We start from the raw sequence: 18,892 nt of genomic DNA, 5'->3' as shown, positions 1-18,892 counted from the left end.
CTGGCGAGGAAGCTAAGGAATAAGGGGGGTGTGTGTGCATGTGTGTATCTGTGAGCATGACTACAGTGAATCTGTGTTATTAGTACACTCTTTTGATCTACATGGAATAGGCAAAAGGACCTGGGCATTCAATTCTGAAACTGAGTTTAAGTTTGACAATATAAAACCATTGTTCGTGAGTCTTCATTCTGCTGATCACCTACATCCCCTGCGTTTTATAATTAAAACAAGGCGAAGCTTTGAATTAAATAGAAGTCTGAGAGTGCAGTCCTCCATCTTGTTGGATGGGTAAGTTTGGAAGAGTCACCGCTGGCTGCCCAGCTGTGAAACCGGAAATCAGAGAAAAGGAAACTCAATTTTGAACAATGAAGGGAGAGAACCCTGAGAAGTGTAATCAAGATCGGCAGAGCACCAGAAAGCATGTCACAACTACTGACATTAGCTTGGGGCTACACTGCTGTCCCCCATGTGTCTGTCAGTTTGTCGTACTGGGGGGGCTCGTGTGTTGCTGTGATGCTAGAGGCTGTGCCACTGCAGGGTCACCCATGGTGGACAGGTTCCAGCTGAGCTTCCAGACTAGACAGGCTAGGAAGAAGGTCCTGTCGGTCTACCTCTGAAAAGAATTAGCCAGTGAAAACCTTATGAATAGCAGCGGAACGTTGTCTAATATAGTGCCGGAAGATGAGCCCCTCAGGTTGGAAGGCACTCAAAAGATGAGTAGGGGAAAGCTGCCTCCTCAAAGTAGAGCCGACCTTTTGGGGCCTTCATTTGCTGATGTGGCCCTCTCAGAAGCGAGGATGGCGAGACTTCATCTCACATACTTGGGACATGTTATCAGGATTCCAACTCATAGCGACCCCGTATGACAGAGCAGAACTGCCCCACAGAGTTTCCTAGGCTGTAATCTTTAAGAACGTAGATTGCCAGGTCTTTTCTCCCGCAGAGCCACTGGGTGGGTTCAAACCTCCAACCTTTCCTTTAGCAGCCAAACACTTAACCATTGCACCACCTGGCTCCTTTCCTAATTTTACCTGCATTTTATACACAAGAATGCACACACATGCACACACGTACACACACACGCACATGCACACACACCCAATAACAGTTCTCACGGTACAAGTATCCCATGTTGTCACCGTCCATTCACAGGTGCATTTATTTATAAATCATTTTAAGGCTCACATCTTAGTACCGCCAATGACAAGGTTGTGCTTCTAGGCAATCAGTTCTCAGTCCTGGGGCTGGTATATGGCTGTCGCTGGCTTCACCCCGCAATTAACGTGTTTCACACAAATTCCTCCTGAAAGTGCATGTCCCCACTTATTTCAAGGGTGCCTCACTTTCACGTACAAAACAAGGCAGGTGAACTATACGATCTGTCAGTATGTTTAAAGAATGCAAATCCCTCAGACAGTGGCTCTCTCTACACATAAACAACGCCCGGTACACTTGTATAAATAGGTGACCATCTAGTGAAAGAATCCGTACCACGTCAAAAACGTCAAGTGCCAATAAATTCCTGACAGATGCTTCCCAATTGTTCCTATTTTTGCAATCAAATACCTTATTCCAAAATAATTAAATATAAAATATGTAAAGTAATTCCTTATTAGTGTAAATTTATTTAATAAGTACTTACGTATGATAAAAAGAAAAAACCAAACCCATTGCTGTTGAGTCGATTCCAACTCATAGACACCTGTTTACCACAGAGTCAGCTGGTGAGACTGACTTCAACACTGTAACTACAGCTATCAAGACTATCTCACACAATGTCAACCTCCACGTAAGCTCTCTCCGCACGCTGGCTGGCTTCTCACACAACGTCAACCTCCACGTAAGCTCTCTCCGCACGCTGGCTGGCTTCTCACACAACGTCAACCTCCACGTAAGCTCTCTCCGCACGCTGGTTGGCTTCTCACACAATGTCAACCTCCACATAAGCTCTCTCCGCACGCTGGTTGGCTTCTCACACGATGTCAACCTCCACGTAAGCTCTCTCCGCACGCTGGCTGGCTTCTCACACAACGTCAACCTCCACGTAAGCTCTCTCCGCACGCTGGCTGGCTTCTCACACAATGTCAACCTCCACGTAAGCTCTCTCCGCACGCTGGTTGGCTTCTCACACAATGTCAACCTCCACGTAAGCTCTCTCCGCACGCTGGCTGGCTTCTCACACAATGTCAACCTCCACGTAAGCTCTCTCCGCTCGCTGGTTGGCTTCTCACACAATGTCAACCTCCACGTAAGCTCTCTCCGCTCGCTGGTTGGCTTCTCACACAATGTCAACCTCCACGTAAGCTCTCTCCGCACGCTGGTTGGCTTCTCACACAACGTCAACCTCCACGTAAGCTCTCTCCGCACGCTGGCTGGCTTCTCACACAATGTCAAGCTCTCTCCGCACGCTGGCTGGCTTCTCACACAACGTCAACCTCCACGTAAGCTCTCTCCGCACGCTGGCTGGCTTCTCACACAATGTCAACCTCCACATAAGCTCTCTCCGCACGCTGGTTGGCTTCTCACACGATGTCAACCTCCACGTAAGCTCTCTCCGCACGCTGGCTGGCTTCTCACACAACGTCAACCTCCACGTAAGCTCTCTCCGCACGCTGGTTGGCTTCTCACACGACGTCAACCTCCACGTAAGCTCTCTCCGCACGCTGGCTGGCTTCTCACACAACGTCAACCTCCACGTAAGCTCTCTCCGCACGCTGGTTGGCTTCTCACACAACGTCAACCTCCACATAAGCTCTCTCCGCACGCTGGTTGGCTTCTCACACGATGTCAACCTCCACGTAAGCTCTCTCCGCACGCTGGCTGGCTTCTCACACGATGTCAACCTCCACGTAAGCTCTCTCCGCACGCTGGCTGGCTTCTCACACAATGTCAACCTCCACGTAAGCTCTCTCCGCACGCTGGCTGGCTTCTCACACAATGTCAACCTCCACGTAAGCTCTCTCCGCACGCTGGTTGGCTTCTCACACAACGTCAACCTCCACGTAAGCTCTCTCCGCACGCTGGCTGGCTTCTCACACAATGTCAAGCTCTCTCCGCACGCTGGCTGGCTTCTCACACAACGTCAACCTCCACGTAAGCTCTCTCCGCACGCTGGCTGGCTTCTCACACAATGTCAACCTCCACATAAGCTCTCTCCGCACGCTGGTTGGCTTCTCACACGATGTCAACCTCCACGTAAGCTCTCTCCGCACGCTGGCTGGCTTCTCACACAACGTCAACCTCCACGTAAGCTCTCTCCGCACGCTGGTTGGCTTCTCACACGACGTCAACCTCCACGTAAGCTCTCTCCGCACGCTGGCTGGCTTCTCACACAACGTCAACCTCCACGTAAGCTCTCTCCGCACGCTGGTTGGCTTCTCACACAACGTCAACCTCCACATAAGCTCTCTCCGCACGCTGGTTGGCTTCTCACACGATGTCAACCTCCACGTAAGCTCTCTCCGCACGCTGGCTGGCTTCTCACACGATGTCAACCTCCACGTAAGCTCTCTCCGCACGCTGGCTGGCTTCTCACACAATGTCAACCTCCACGTAAGCTCTCTCCGCACGCTGGCTGGCTTCTCACACAATGTCAACCTCCACGTAAGCTCTCTCCGCTCGCTGGTTGGCTTCTCACACAATGTCAACCTCCACGTAAGCTCTCTCCGCTCGCTGGTTGGCTTCTCACACAATGTCAACCTCCACGTAAGCTCTCTCCGCTCGCTGGCTGGCTTCTCACACAATGTCAACCTCCACGTAAGCTCTCTCCGCACGCTGGCTGGCTTCTCACACAATGTCAACCTCCACGTAAGCTCTCTCCGCTCGCTGGTTGGCTTCTCACACAATGTCAACCTCCACGTAAGCTCTCTCCGCTCGCTGGTTGGCTTCTCACACAACGTCAACCTCCACGTAAGCTCTCTCCGCACGCTGGTTGGCTTCTCACACAACGTCAACCTCCACGTAAGCTCTCTCCGCACGCTGGCTGGCTTCTCACACAATGTCAACCTCCACGTAAGCTCTCTCCGCACGCTGGCTGGCTTCTCACACAACGTCAACCTCCACGTAAGCTCTCTCCGCACGCTGGCTGGCTTCTCACACAACGTCAACCTCCACGTAAGCTCTCTCCGCACGCTGGCTGGCTTCTCACACAATGTCAACCTCCACATAAGCTCTCTCCGCACGCTGGTTGGCTTCTCACACGATGTCAACCTCCACGTAAGCTCTCTCCGCACGCTGGCTGGCTTCTCACACAACGTCAACCTCCACGTAAGCTCTCTCCGCACGCTGGTTGGCTTCTCACACGATGTCAACCTCCACGTAAGCTCTCTCCGCACGCTGGCTGGCTTCTCACACAACGTCAACCTCCACGTAAGCTCTCTCCGCACGCTGGTTGGCTTCTCACACAACGTCAACCTCCACGTAAGCTCTCTCCGCACGCTGGTTGGCTTCTCACACGATGTCAACCTCCACGTAAGCTCTCTCCGCACGCTGGCTGGCTTCTCACACAATGTCAACCTCCACGTAAGCTCTCTCCGCACGCTGGCTGGCTTCTCACACAATGTCAACCTCCACGTAAGCTCTCTCCGCACGCTGGTTGGCTTCTCACACAATGTCAACCTCCACGTAAGCTCTCTCCGCACGCTGGCTGGCTTCTCACACAATGTCAACCTCCATGTAAGCTCTCTCCGCACGCTGGCTGGCTTCTCACACAATGTCAACCTCCACGTAAGCTCTCTCCGCTCGCTGGTTGGCTTCTCACACAATGTCAACCTCCACGTAAGCTCTCTCCGCACGCTGGTTGGCTTCTCACACAATGTCAACCTCCACGTAAGCTCTCTCCGCACGCTGGTTGGCTTCTCACACGATGTCAACCTCCACGTAAGCTCTCTCCGCACGCTGGCTGGCTTCTCACACAACGTCAACCTCCACGTTAAGCTCTCTCCGCACACTGGCTGGCTTCTCACACAACGTCAACCTCCACGTTAAGCTCTCTCCGCACACTGGTTGGCTGGCTCCCTTCCTTGTTTCTGTGTGTATTTGTCTTCAGTGGCACAATGTTGGAAGATAATTTCAAATATCTTTCTAATAAATGAATGTCACCTGTGCAAAACCCAGGTAGGTAGGCTCGTGCCTTCCTGGATGCTTCTGTCTGAAAACTTTGTAACAGGCAGTCCCTGACTCGCGACGGGTTCCGCTCCAGCGACTCCACCCTAAGTCAGTGCTGCCGTAAGTCGGATACCTATTTTGTTTTCTTGTTTTCATTACCATTGCCTTTTATTATTTTTTTTTTATAAATCAAGTGTTTCTTTGTCTTCAGGGTTTGGCACGAGGATGATAACGCCAGCAAATCACATGCAACTCGGTATGCAGTGTATGTTACTAACAGTAAAATGTATCCAAAAAAAGACCACGGTGAGTGCGGTTCACAGCAACTCGAACATGTCGTAAGTCAGAGACTACCTATGTTATATATTTTAGTCGTCATTTTATCTATTACAATTTTCAAGCATTTTCAGAGACAAAACTTAAACAAAACCTTTCTGGAACCCTTTAATCACTTCTCAGGAACCTAAGAATTTGTCAAAACACAGAGTGGATTCCAACCCCTCCCTGTGCTCAAAATACTTGGTTTCAAGTGCAACTCCAAGTGCATTTCTGTTGTAGGAGAAATTCCACTCCAGCCAGCAACAAGAGGGAGCTGAAATCTCCCAAGACAGCTTGATCCATCACAGTTTGGGTCGATGACCTATGAAGCAAAAGGTTACAGAGAGAAAGATAATCTTCTAAGGGGAATAAAAAATTGATATTCCCAGCTGCTGGGCCACTCGCACACCAAAGTAAGATCTATGATTCCTGCGTGTGACGGTTCCCCAGGGCATCGCTGAGGATGCCACCACTTTATCTTGCAACTATGAGAAGCACCGAGGAGGAAAAACAACCTATGTGAGGTTCATGGGTAAGGCCACCAACCTTTCCAACAAGGAGGCAGTGCCTCTGGCTCCCAGCCAGTCAGGAATGCGAACCAAATGTCTCACATCAGGTTGGCTTCACTAACAGGGCAACACTGGGAGCAACCCAGAGCCTGTATGGGGTCTCGTTAATCTTCATAACACCCAGGTGTGAATAGGTAGCAATAGGGAATATTGCCATTCTTTGGGGAGAAATGCAGCCGTGCAAGAGGTTAAGAAATTAGATTCTCAGAGTGCATTAGCTGCACAGCTTAGGGGCGCTGTTCCAGGCTTCTCATTTTTCTCCTCTTGTGACAGAAAGCTCATCAAACTGTACAGGTTCAGTTTTATGGCTGTAGGAAATGAAAATACAAGTGTTTCTTTCCTTGGTATGGGCCTATTTTTTTAAATGTCTTGGAATAAAGTGTCAAATTGCACATTCAAATATAAGAACCATATTACCTTTGACCAAGCCAGTTTCGGTGAAGTTGATTCTGACTCACAGTGGCCCCACGTATGTCAGAGTAGAACTGTGCTCCTTAGGGTTTTCATTGGCTGATCACCAGCCTTTGTTCCAAGGCACCTCTGGGTGAACTCGAACTTCCAACCTTTTGGTTAGCAGCCAAGCATGTTAACCCTTTGTACCACCCCGACCAAAAGGCCAACCGCCGTCAAGTTGCTTCCAACTCATGGTGACCCCATGCATTGCAGAGTAGAACCACAATCCATAGGGTTTTCAATGGCTCATTTTTCAGAAATAAATCACCAGGCCTTTCTTCCAAGGTCCCTCTGGGTAGATTCCAACTTCTAACCTTTCAGTTAGCGGTCGAGCACGTTAACAACTTGCACCACCCGGGGACTCCTTGTTACATGTAGGAGTAATAACACATGAGTGGTACACAGATACAATAAAACAAAAAACCTGTGCTGTTCAGTTGATTCCAACTCATGGTGGCCCCATGTGTGTCACGGTAGATCTGTGCTCCATAGGACTTTGAATAGCTGATTTTTCGGAAGTACCTCACAAGGCATTTCTTCCGAGACATCTCTGGGTGAATGTGAACCTCCAACCTTTCGGTTAGTAGCTGTGCAGGTAACCGCCTGCACCACTCAGGACTCCAATATGTGAGTAACAGTATGTGAGGAGCACATGGATAAAAAAGACTGAATGATTCAAATCACAAAGCACTAAAACTGGCAGACACAAACTGACAATTTTGAAGCCCACCCATCTTTCCCCACCAGACTTGAGGGTACAGTTTTTCTGTCTTCACCAGAGACTTTCTTCCTTATTGACTCTAGGATTGAATAACTCATTCTACAGAGCATCACGTCCCCCAGTGGCCTATCAGCCATAAATCACTAACCACAACACAATCTTCTCTCAGGGAGCAGTGCGGGCCACAATAGAGGAGCTCATTTGTGTCTCCACATAAAGGGATAAAATTCAGCCTGCACTGAAGGAAAGGTGGAGCCATCATGAGCATATTAACTAAATGACCCATTTTATCTAGAGACAATATAAAACATAACTCTGACCTCCATTAATTATGAAAGACACGGGTATTTTAAAATGACACTGTCTTAGAATAACTCAACTGGTCTCTGATGAATACGACAATAAAATCAAAGGAAAGAATTCCAAGTGCATATTGAACGTGTAGGTTACAGGCTTGGTTATAATGAGAAGTAGAAGCCAGAATAAGTAAGAAAGGGAGGCTTGTGCTTTGCATTAAGAGAAAATGAAAACAGAGAAAGCAAGCAACCCTATAAAAACTTTTTAGTTTGGTTGCTGTCGCTGTGGTTTAATAAAAGTTTAGACAAAAGCTGATCATGAGGCAATCTGAAGACCGTACATACGCCACATGTAAATTAGCACCATTTGGCTAAGTCTGAGATCAGCCAATGAAGGGAAAAGTTGGCTTCTCCATACCTAAGCCAGCTTCATCTTCTCTACAGTGTCTCTTCACAGCCAGGTTCTGGCCTAACTGTTGCCAATATTCAGATGGCACAGAGCTTGAAATAGTGACATTCCCTGTGATACCTAGACATGGTGGCTGGTAAAGCAAAGGGTCAGCAAAAACGAAGGAAAACCTCAATGAGATGGACTGACACAACAGCCCCAACAATGGGCTCAAACCCACCAACAATCATGAAGATGGCACAGGAACGGGCAACGTTTTGTTCTGTTGTACGTGGGATCGCCATGAATTGCGGCCAACTTGATGGCAACTAATAAATGATGTCTGTTATGGATTGACTTGTGTCCCCCCAAAATATGCACCAAGTATGTCCTGCCTGTGGGGGTAGGAGTCCAGGGTGGCACAAACAGTTAAGCACTCATCTACGAGCATAAAGGCTGGCGATATGAACCCTCCCAGATGTGCCTCAGAGGAAAGGCTTGCCATCTGCTTCCGAAGATCACAGGCCTGAAACCTCTATGGAGGAGTTCTGCTCTGCAAACACAGGGTCAAAGTGAGTCAGAACAGACTCGAAGTCAACCAACAACAACAACCTGTGGGTGTAATCCTGTTTGGAAACAGGTTTTTCTTTTGTTATGTTAATTAGGTCAAAGCAGGGCAGGGTGGGCCCTATACCTAATCACTTCTGAGTTGTAAAAGGAGCTGAATAGACACAGACAGACACACACACACAGAGGAAGACGTCATAAGAGACAGACACACATGGAGGATTCACCTACAAGCCCAGGAATGCCAAGGACCACCAGCAACTACCGGAAGTTGGGACAGACAACAAAGGACCTCCCCCTATAAAAAAAAATAAATAAATAAACATACCCTGAATTTGGACATCTAGCTTCCTGAACTGTGAAACAGTAAATTCCTGTTGTCTAAAACCACCCGCCTGTGGTATGTCTTAGGTATCTAGGGATGCTGTAACAGAAATACCACAAGTGGATGGCTTTAACAAACAGAAATTTATTCTCTCACAATCTAGGATGCTAGAAGTCCAAATTCAGGGTGTCAGCTCCAGGGGAAGGCTTTCGGTGTCTGTAGGTTCTGGGGGAAGGTCCTTGTTATCAATCCTCCCCAGTCAAGGGGCTTCTCAGCACAGGGACCCCGGTTTCAAAGGACGCACATTCCTGGCTTTCCTTGCTTTGTGGTAATGAGGTTCCCATGTCTCTCTGCTTGCTTCTCTCGTTTATATCTTAAAAGACATTAACTTAAAACAAAACCTGATCTTGTAGATTGAGCCCTGCCTCATTGATATAACTGCCTCTCATCTTGTCTCATTAACATCATAGAGGTTAGGATTTACGACACACAGGAAAATCACATCAGATGACAAAATAGTGGACAAACACACAATACTGGGAATCATGCCCTAGCCAAGTTGACACACATTTTGGGGGACACAATTCAACCCATGACACGGTATTTTTTTGCTACAAGATCCACAGGAAACTAAGATAATACCCTAAATTTTCAAGTGCAATGATAAACTTGAAGATGAAAACTAAATTCATGGCTTTGAAGCTAAGGAAAAGTAGTAACAACATCCTTTAAAGCACAGAGTGCTTTCATAAGAACTATTTTAATTCTCTGAATATAAATATTTAGCATTTCAATCTTACCAATAACTTTAAAGAGCGTGAACACTTAATTTAATCATGTAAACAACTCCTGTAGTTCACCGACCTGTGTACAGTTGCTATTTCCAGGACATTTCATTATTCTCCTTGACTCTCAGCAAATTCTAGAAGCCATTATTTTTCTGTGTGTGCATAAGCATTCTAAAAACTATCTCTTTCATGTTTTTTTTTACACAGGCATTAGAGAGATTAAATAAATTTTAAAATTACCAAGCTATTTGAAACAGATCACATTTTTTTGAATGTTGGATGCAGTTTTAATTTTTTTTAGTTTGCTGCTATATTTTTGAACGTGGTGATCAATGTAGAAGGTGCCTATGCTGTCGTTTAACCTCCGCAGTCAGAATTTCCCCACACAACCCCAAAATAGTAAAGATATGTTTTGTGGGATATGACATTTTAAAGCAATTCTGATTATTTTTTCTCTCCATATGTGTCTAGTATTCACTCTCCCAGAACCATATTAGCTTATTCCAGACCCTAACCCAAAAAGAACCCTGGTGGCACAGTGGTTGAGCGTTCAGCTGCTACCCGAGAGGTCAGCAATCAGGAGAAGGTTGTGGCAGTCTGCTTCCATAAAGATTTAAAACTCGATTACTGTCAAGTCAATTCTGATGGGTCACAGCAACCCAATAGGACAGGGTAGAACTGTCCCATAGGGTTTCTAAGGAGCAGCTGATGGATTCAAATTTTTGACCTTGGAAACTCTGTGAGGCAGTTCCACTCTGTTCTATAGGATGACTATGAGTTGGAATCGACTCGACAGCAATGAGTTTGTTTCTTGTTTGTTTGTTTGTTTGTGTTATCCCAAAATGTGTATTTTAAACCCCTTAAAGTTTTTGGAGTTGAGGAAGGATATCGAATATACCATGGACTGCCAGAAAAGGGAACACATCTGTCTTGGAATAAGTACAGCCAGAATGCTCCTTAGAAGTGAGGGTGGTGAGACTTCACGTCACATACTTTAACATGTTGTCAGGAGGGCCCAGTCCCTGCAGAAGGACATCATGCTTGGTGAAGTAGAGGGTCAGCAAAAGAGAGGAAGGCCCTCAACGAGATGGACTGACACAGTGGCTGCAACGATGGTTCAGGCACAGCAATGATTGTGAGGACGGCACAGGGCGAGGCGGTGTTATTGTCCTGTCGCACATGGTGTTGCTATGACTCGGAACCATCTCCACACCTAACCACAACACCTGCTGTCAATTTGTCCTACTGTGGTGAGTAGGCCATTCGTTGGGAAAGGACATCATGGTTGGTTACGTGGAGGGTCAGCAAACGCAAGGGAGGCTCCTGGTGGGACAGACTGACTCAGTGACCGAGACGATGGACTCAAACACAGCACCTGTCATGAGGAAGCACAGGACTGGGCAAGGTTTCCTTCTGTTGTTCACAGGGTCATCAGGAATTGGAGCCGACTCAGTGGCAGCCAACAACAAAGGTCTTGGTCATCATAAATAAATGGGAGGATTCATCACATCCACGACCTTACCGCTCTAATATTAGTCTTCGTGTTAATTACCAAAGTCGTGGATGAAGAGCCCCTCTTTATTTAGCAAGTAAAATAAAATAATAAAGGTGGGTTTTAGTGGACTGTAGTAATTGAGACCAGTGCTGCTTATAACTCTCACAGATACGAAACCAGAGCAATAGTTAGGGGAAAAGCTACTCATTAATATTGTTAATAACCTCACTGATAATTTAAGTTTTATTAAGCTTTAAATATTACCTGCAAATCTGAGTGCCTTGAGGATAACACATGGTGAGTGACTGCTCTATTTTAGCTCCTGACTTCTGCTCTCACGGGCCCACTGGGTGTCTGAACTGATCTGTTCTTCAGTTAACAGATATCATCTTTCATTTAAAAAAAATACCATCTCAATATCACTAGGATTCTTTTAACCTGCACTGTCCTGGGAATATTCACTTGTAAGGTTTTCTCCATATACAATTATTTTTTCTGGTTTGTCTTCAGAGTGAGTACAATCTGGGAATTTTTTCATGTGTCTTCAAATAATCCAAGAATCACAGCTCAGTCTCCCATATGTTCAACCCCAACTAACACCATTATGGCCAGCCAGGCTCCCAAACCTTGCTTAAGTCCCCTTTGACCCTCTGTCCCTTCAATTAGCCTCATTCACTGTCAAATCAGCTCTGAAAGAAGAAAGACTCAACTCCCACGATCGACACTTAAATTCCAGTTCTCTCCACCTATCATCAGATGCACAGCCCCCAACTGCTGTCTCTCCTCCAACGTCTCCAAATTCTAGCACCTTCTGCACCCAATATGGCTGGATCATCTTCCTAAAGCAATTCTGAGCATGGGATCTCAGAAATCCCTGGGGCTCCTCAATGCCTGCAGCCTGGGGCAGTTGGGTCAATTCTGGCTCATAGTGACCCTACAGCAGCAGAGGTTCTCAAATCTGCCAAGCCAGCAGGTTACCGGGGGTTTGTTTATGACAAAAGTTCTGGCCCTGCTCCCCCAGAGTCTAGTTCAGATGATCTGGGTCCAGTCCTGGGCATCTGCATTCTCCAAAGGCCTCTTGGGGGACATGGAGCCCTGGTGGCACAGTGGTTAAGCATTTGGCTGCTAATCAAAAGGTCGGCACTAAGAATCCACCAGCTGTTCCTGGAAACCTTATGGGGCAGTTCTCCTCTGTCCTATAGGGTCATTATGAGGGTCATCAACTCGACAACAATGGGTTTGGTTTTGGGGGTTAGAATCACTGGTCTAGAGGATTACCCAAGCTCAGTGTTAGGGACTGAATTGTGTCCCACAAAAACATGTGCTATAAATCCTAACCTCTATCCATGTGGATGTAATCCCATCTTTGTTGTATTAAAGAGGCTGTATAATTTTTTTTTTTTTTATCAGTACAGGGTGTGTCTGAGGCCAATGGCTTCTGAGTATAAAAGAGTAGATTGGGCACCGAACCAGCAAGTACAGGAGGGGAAGATAGATGCCAAGCCACGTGAAGATCACCAAGGAACCGAGGAATGCCAAGGACTAGGGAAGCTGAAGGAGACAAAGTCCTTCCCCAGAACTAACAGAGAGGGCCTTCCCCTAGAGCCAGTACCCTGAATTCGGACTTCTGCCCTCCTGAACTGTGAGAAAATAAACTTCTGTTCCTTAAAGCCACCCACTTGAGGTATTCCTGTTATGGCAGCACTAGGTAACTAAGACACTTCCCCGCTATCTGACCCCATCAAACATACCCAGTGAACATGAAGATGGCGCAGGACATCTACTACAGGTAAGGGTACCATGAGCTGACACCGACTGGACAACCAGTAACAACAACAATCATTGTGGCCTCACCTACCATCACCTTCTTGTCCTCACCAGCAGGTCCCTTAGAGCAGGGCTCTTCCCAGCCTCATGGTGACCCCTCAGGCAGGAAGGAGCTCTCCTGACGCCCAAGCCCTCAGTAGAGTCCAAGGTGCAAATGGACGCACATCTCCGAACATGGCCTGTTTGCTCACTCACTGCATCATGTTCCTCTGCTCCTGGGATTTCCTGGTCCTTCACTCAGGCCTTGGCTGGGGACTGTAATTGCCTGAGTCCCTGTCACAGGGGCCAGGAGTCAGCGAACTTTATCTTAAAGGATAAATAGCAAATGTTTCACCTTTGCATCCTCCCTGGGGATTACTCATCTCTGCCCTGGTAGCTTGAAATTATCCAAAGACAATTCATAAAGGAGTGTGTGTGGCAGTGTTCCAATAAAACTTTATTTACAAAGACCTGAGGCCAGCCCCTAGCACATGGAGGAGAAGGCTTCTCTGGGCAAAGAATGTGCTTCATCTTTGTTTTTCCAACAGCTGAGACACTTCCTACCATAAAGCAGGTTCAGTAAATATTTCATGAATAAAGTCGTGAAAGAATAGCCACATGAAGGAATAAATTCTGACGGACCCCATGTGGGGCTGGCTAGGAGAAAAGCTCTCAGCTCTCAAACGTATTTTCTTTCTGACTCCATTTACTCAACAGTCATAGTCAATTTACAACTTGTGTCCAAATGTGGGGGGAAAGCAGAGAAAAGGCTTTAAGTAAAAGGATTCCCAGTCTGGCACAGGGCCAGAATGTGGCCCTCAGGCAGACACTTAATCATTTACTGACTCTGTTTATAAACGAAAGACAAGCCTGGTCCTTCCTAGCCCCCTGACCCATGGGGCAGTTTTGAAAAGAATCATAACAAAGGCTATTTTGCTAATGAACATCATAACCTACTTCCCTTTAAAATCCCACGTTCATTAACTGGGCATAATTTTGAAATGCTATGGAATGAAAACCATCAATCTATATCTGGTTACAGAAACACTCCAAGATTTTAACACGTTCACGTGCGTGCACACACACACACTCACATGCCCGTGCCAAATAAAGAAATTGATTGATGTTTACCATACTCCTTTGCTGGCTCATTTGTGGAATTAGGCGAAAAGGAAGACTACATACAGTTGTGAGGTGCTTTGGCGGCACAACAATAGAATTCTCGCCCTCCACGCAGGAGACCCAGGTTGTTACTGGCCAGTGCACCTCATGCACGCTCACCACCTGTCTGTCGCTGGAGGCTTGAGTGTTGCTGTGATACCCAACAGGTCTCAGCAGAGCTTCCAGACTAAGACAGAGTAGGAAGAAAAGCTTGGCAATCTACTTCTGAAAATCAGCCAATGAAAACCCTATGGATCACAAGGGTCTGACCCACAACCAATCATGGGGATGTGGGTTAGGTGGAGTTTCATGCTGTTGTGCATTAGGTCACTCGTGACTGCAACTAACAACAATATATTTGTTGCTGGTGTTGTTAGGTGCCACAGAGTAGATTCCTACTCATCGACTCCATGCACAACAGAACGAAATACCACCTGGTCCTGCGCCATCCTCACAATCATTGCTGTGCTTGCGCTCACTGTTGTACTCGCTGTGTCAATCCATCTCGTTGAGGGTCTTCCTCTTTTTCACTGACCCTCCACTTTACCAAGCATGATGTCCTTCTCCACGGACTGATTCCTCCTGACAACACCTCCAAAGTATGTGAAACATAGTCTCGCCATCCTTACTTGTAAGTAGCATTCTAGTTGTACTTCCTCCAGGGCAGATTTGTGTGTTCTCTTGGCAGTCCACGATATATTCAACATTCTTTGCCAACACCACAATCCAAAGGTGACAATTCTTCTTCGGTCTTGCTTATTCATTGTCCAGCTTTTGCATGCATATGAGGTGACAGAAAACACCATGGCTTGGGTCAGACTCACCTTAGTTCTAAAAGTGACATCTTTGCATTTCAACACTTTAAAGAGGTCTTTTGTAGCCAATTTGCCCAATGCAATGCGTCTTTTGATTTCCTGATTGCTGCTTCCATGGGTGTTGATTGTGGATCCAAGTAAAATGAAATCCTTGACAACCTCAATCTTTTCTCCATTCATCATGATGTTGCTTATTGGTCTAGTTGTGGGGATTTCTGGTTTTTTTTATGATGACATGTAATCCATACTGAAGGCTGTGCTCTTTAATCTTCATCAGTAAGTACTTAAGTCCTCTTCACTTTCAGCAAGCAAGGTTGTGTCATCTGCTTAACACAGGCTGTTAATGAGTTTTCCTCCAATCCTGATGCCCCATTCTTCTTCATATCATCCAGATTCTCGGACTATTTGCTCAGCATACAGATTGAATAGGTATGGTGAAAAGATGCACAACTCTTACTCACACCTTTCCTCACTTCCAAACATGCAGTATCCTCCTGTTCTGCTCAAAGGACTGCCTCTTGATCCATGTAAAGGTTCCTCAAGGGCACAATTAAGTGTTCTGGAGTTCCCATTCTTGGCTATATTGTCCATAATTTGTTATGATCCACATAGTCCAATGCCTTTGCATAGTCAATAAAATACAAGTAAACATCTTTCTGGCATTCTCTGCTTTCAGCCAGGATCCATCTGACATCACCAATGATATCCCTGGTTCCACATCCTCTTCTGAATCCAGCTTGAATTTCTGGCAGTTCCTTGTTGATATACTGCTGCAGCTACTTTTGAATGATCTTCAGCAAAGTTTTGCTTGCATGTGATATTATTGATATTGTTCAATAATTTCTGCATTCGGCTGGATAGCCTTTCTTAGGAATAGGCATAAATATGAATCTCTTCCAGTTGGTTAGCCAGGTAGCTGTCTTCCAAATTTCTTGGCATAGACAAGTAAGCACTTCCAGTGCTACACCTGTTTGTTGAAACATCTCAATTGGTATTCTGTCATTTCCTGGAGCCTTGTTTTTTGTCAATGCCCTCAGTGCAGCTTGAACCTCTTCCTTCAGTACCATCAGTACCTGATCATATGGTACCTCTTGAAATGGATGAACATCGACTGTTTCTTTTTGGTATAGTGACTCTGCGTATTCCTTATAGCTTCTTTTGATGCTTCCTGCGTCGTTTAATATTTTCCCCATAGTATCCTTCAGTATTCCAACTTAGGGCTTGAATTTTTTATTCAATTCTTTCAGCTTGAGAAATGCTAAGCGTGCTCTCCCCTTTCGGTTTTCTATCTCCAGGACTTTGCACATGTCATCATAATACCTTACTTTGTCTTCTTGAGCTGCCCTTTGAAATCTTCTGTTCAGCTCTATTATTTCATCATTTTTTCCTTTTGTTTTACCTATTCGATGTTCAAAAGTAAGTTTCAGAGTCTCCTCTGACATCCATTTCGGTCTTTTCTTTCTCTCTTGTTTTTTTAATGGCCTCTTGCTTTCTTCATGTATGATGTCTTTGATGTCATTCCACAACTTGTCTGATCTTATTTCGTTAGGGTTCAATGTGTCATATCTGTTCTTCAGATGGTCTCTAAATTCAGGTGTGAAATACTCGAGGCTGTACCTTGTCACTCATTGACTGGTTCTAATTTTCTTCAGTTTCAACTTGAACTTGCACATGAACAATTGATGGTCTGATCCACAGTCAGCCCCTGGCCTTGTTCAGACTGACAATATTGAGCTTTTCCATCTTCTTTCCATAGATATAGTCGATTTGACTCCTGTGTATTCCATCTGGTGAGATCCATGTGTATAGTAGCCATTTATGTTGGTGAAGAAAGGTATTTGCTATGAAGAAATCATTGGTCTTGCAAAATTCGATCATGGGATCTCTGGCATTGTTTCTTTCACCAAGGCCATATTTTCCAACTATGGATCCTACTCCTTTGTTTCCAACATTTGCATTCCAATCACCAGTAATTATCAGTGCATCCTGATTGCATGTTCGGTCAATTTCGGACTGCAGAAATTGGTAAAAAAAATCTTCAAATTCTTCATCTTTGGCCTTAGTGGCTGGTGTATAAATTTGAATAACAGTTGTATTAACTGGTCTTCCTTGTAGGTGTATGGATATTACCCTATCACTGACAGCATCGTACTTCAGGATAGGTCTTGAAATGTTCTTTTTGATGATGAATATAAAGCCATTCCTCTTCAAGCTGTCATTCCTGGCATAGTAGACCATACCATCGTTTGATTCAAAATGACCAATACCTGTCCATTTCAGCTCGCTAATGCCTAGGATATGAAGTTTATGCATTCCATTTCATTTTTGATGATTTCTAATTTTCCTAGATTCATACTTCGTACATTCCAGGTTCTGATTATTAATGGATGCTTGCAACTGTTTCTTCTCATTTTGAGTCATGCCACATCAGCATATGAATGTCCCGAAAACTTGACTCCATCCCCTTCATTAAGGTCGACTCTACTGTGAGGAGGCAGCTCATCCCCAGTAGCGTTTTGAGTGCCTTCCAACCTGAGGGGCTCATCTTCCAGCACTATATCAGACAGTGTTCATAAGATTTCACTGGCGAATTCTTTTCAGACATAGACCACCGGGTCCTTCTTCCTAGTCTGGAAGCTCAGCTGAAATCTGTCCACATGGGGTAACCCTGTTGGTATCTGAATACCAGTGGCACAGCTTCCAGCATTACAGCAACACACAAGCCCCCAGAGTACAACAAACCGACAGCCATGTGGGGGACAATATATTTATACCAACTCACATAACTACATTAATAATAACTGGGAACCCTAGTGGCAAAGTGTTTAAACATTCAGCTGCTAATCAAAAGGTCAACAGTTCAAATCCACCAGGTGCTCCTTGGCCTTTGGGGCAGCTCTAATTTGTCCTATAGGGTCGCAAGAGTTGGAATCGACTCGATGGCAACGGGTTTCCTTTCATTTTTGGGGTTTTAAATAATAACTGTCGTACTAGGCGCAGCTTCTCCCCACTTGTCTTAGTCATCTAGTGCTGCCATAACAGAAATACCATAAGCGGATGGCTTTAACAAAGAAAAATTTATTTCCTCACAGTAAGGTAGGCTAAACATCCAAATTCAGGGTGTCAGCTCCAGGGGAAGGCTTTCTCTCTCTGTCGGCTCTAGAAGAAAGTCCTTGTCCTCAATCTTCCCCTGGTTGAGGAGCTTCTCAGGTGCAGGGACCTCGGGTCCAAAGGATGCGCTCTGCTCCTGGTGCTGCTTTCTTGGTGGTATGAGGTCCCCCACTCTTTGCTTTCTCCCCTTTTATCTTGAGAGATAAAAGATGGTGCAGGCCATACCCCAGGAAACTCCCTTTCCCTTGGATCAGGGAGGTGACCTGAGTAAGGGTGGTGTTACAGTCCTACCCTAACCCTCTCAACATAAAATTACAATCACAAAGTGGAGCACAACCACAGAATGCTGGGACTCATGGCCTAACCAAGTTGACACACACATTTTTGCAGGGACGTAATTCAACCCGTGACACCCTCAAGCCCAGAAGAAAGTACAGAGATGATGTATTTACAATAGAAGACACACAGGAAAAAGCAGCCTCTCCCCAGAACATGCAGAAGGCTGTCTGATAAGAGCACGAGACACGGGCCACGGTCTAACTCTCTGAGCTAGCAGAACTGTGAGTGGGGCAGACAGACCTTAACGTTGAACAAATGCCTGGGAGTGCACACTGGCATTTGGCAAATATTGGGCAGAATGTAACAAAGCTAGCATGCAAATAGGGGACTTCTTACATCGCTTAGGTCAATTAACAAACAGGCCAATTGGAAGAAAGGACAGAACTCATAGAAGGAAGAGGGCGGTGTTATTGATGTTGTTAGTTGCCACTGAGTGGATTCTGACTCACGGCGACCCCATGTGTGCAGAGTAGAACTGTGCGGCATAGGGTTTTCAAGGCTGTGACCTTTGAGAAACAGGTTGCTGGGCCTGTCTTCCTAGGCACCCCTGGATGGGTTCAAGCCTCTGCCAACCTAGAATGTTTAGCCTTTCGTACGACCCAGGGATCCACTGTGAGGAAGAGGAAGAAAGAGA

General features: G+C 45.9%; 1 protein-coding gene and 2 long non-coding RNA genes across 8 annotated transcripts in view; 1 reads left to right on the top strand and 2 right to left on the bottom strand.

The window, feature by feature from the left end:
* The window catches only part of SEMA5A (semaphorin 5A), a 553,896-nt gene that overhangs the window by 269,226 nt on the left and 265,778 nt on the right, over nt 1–18,892 (bottom strand). Inside the window, exons 1-3 of one of the 6 annotated variants that reach the window (XM_049860570.1) lie at nt 4,261–4,376; nt 2,090–2,140; nt 1,643–2,038 (exon numbers count right to left, since the gene is read on the bottom strand). The exons of 1 other annotated variant lie outside the window; for it this stretch is intronic. In XM_049860570.1, coding sequence (XP_049716527.1) covers nt 1,643–1,671 — 29 coding nt within the window. In that variant the 5' untranslated portion in view covers nt 1,672–2,038; nt 2,090–2,140; nt 4,261–4,376. Of the gene's footprint in view, nt 1–1,642; nt 2,039–2,089; nt 2,141–2,486; nt 2,568–4,260; nt 4,377–4,413; nt 4,517–18,892 lie in introns of those variants that run through there. 4 more of the 6 variants (XM_049860597.1, XM_049860561.1, XM_049860588.1 and 1 more) reach the window with 4 other exon arrangements.
* On the bottom strand, nt 2,171–3,992 carry LOC126062768 (uncharacterized). The gene is made up of 3 exons (XR_007514140.1): nt 3,802–3,992; nt 3,598–3,699; nt 2,171–2,293 (listed from the first exon to the last, which is right to left on the bottom strand). It is a non-coding gene; the product is annotated as an uncharacterized LOC126062768 (long non-coding RNA).
* On the top strand, nt 4,966–13,101 carry LOC126062775 (uncharacterized). Its single transcript, XR_007514141.1, has 3 exons — nt 4,966–5,226; nt 5,318–5,412; nt 12,442–13,101. It is a non-coding gene; the product is annotated as an uncharacterized LOC126062775 (long non-coding RNA).

This window comes from Elephas maximus, chromosome 2, assembly GCF_024166365.1.
Source record: "Elephas maximus indicus isolate mEleMax1 chromosome 2, mEleMax1 primary haplotype, whole genome shotgun sequence".
NCBI lineage: Eukaryota > Metazoa > Chordata > Mammalia > Proboscidea > Elephantidae > Elephas > Elephas maximus.
Note: the sequence above shows the minus strand (reverse complement) of the source record. Positions and strands in the feature narration are given on the sequence as shown.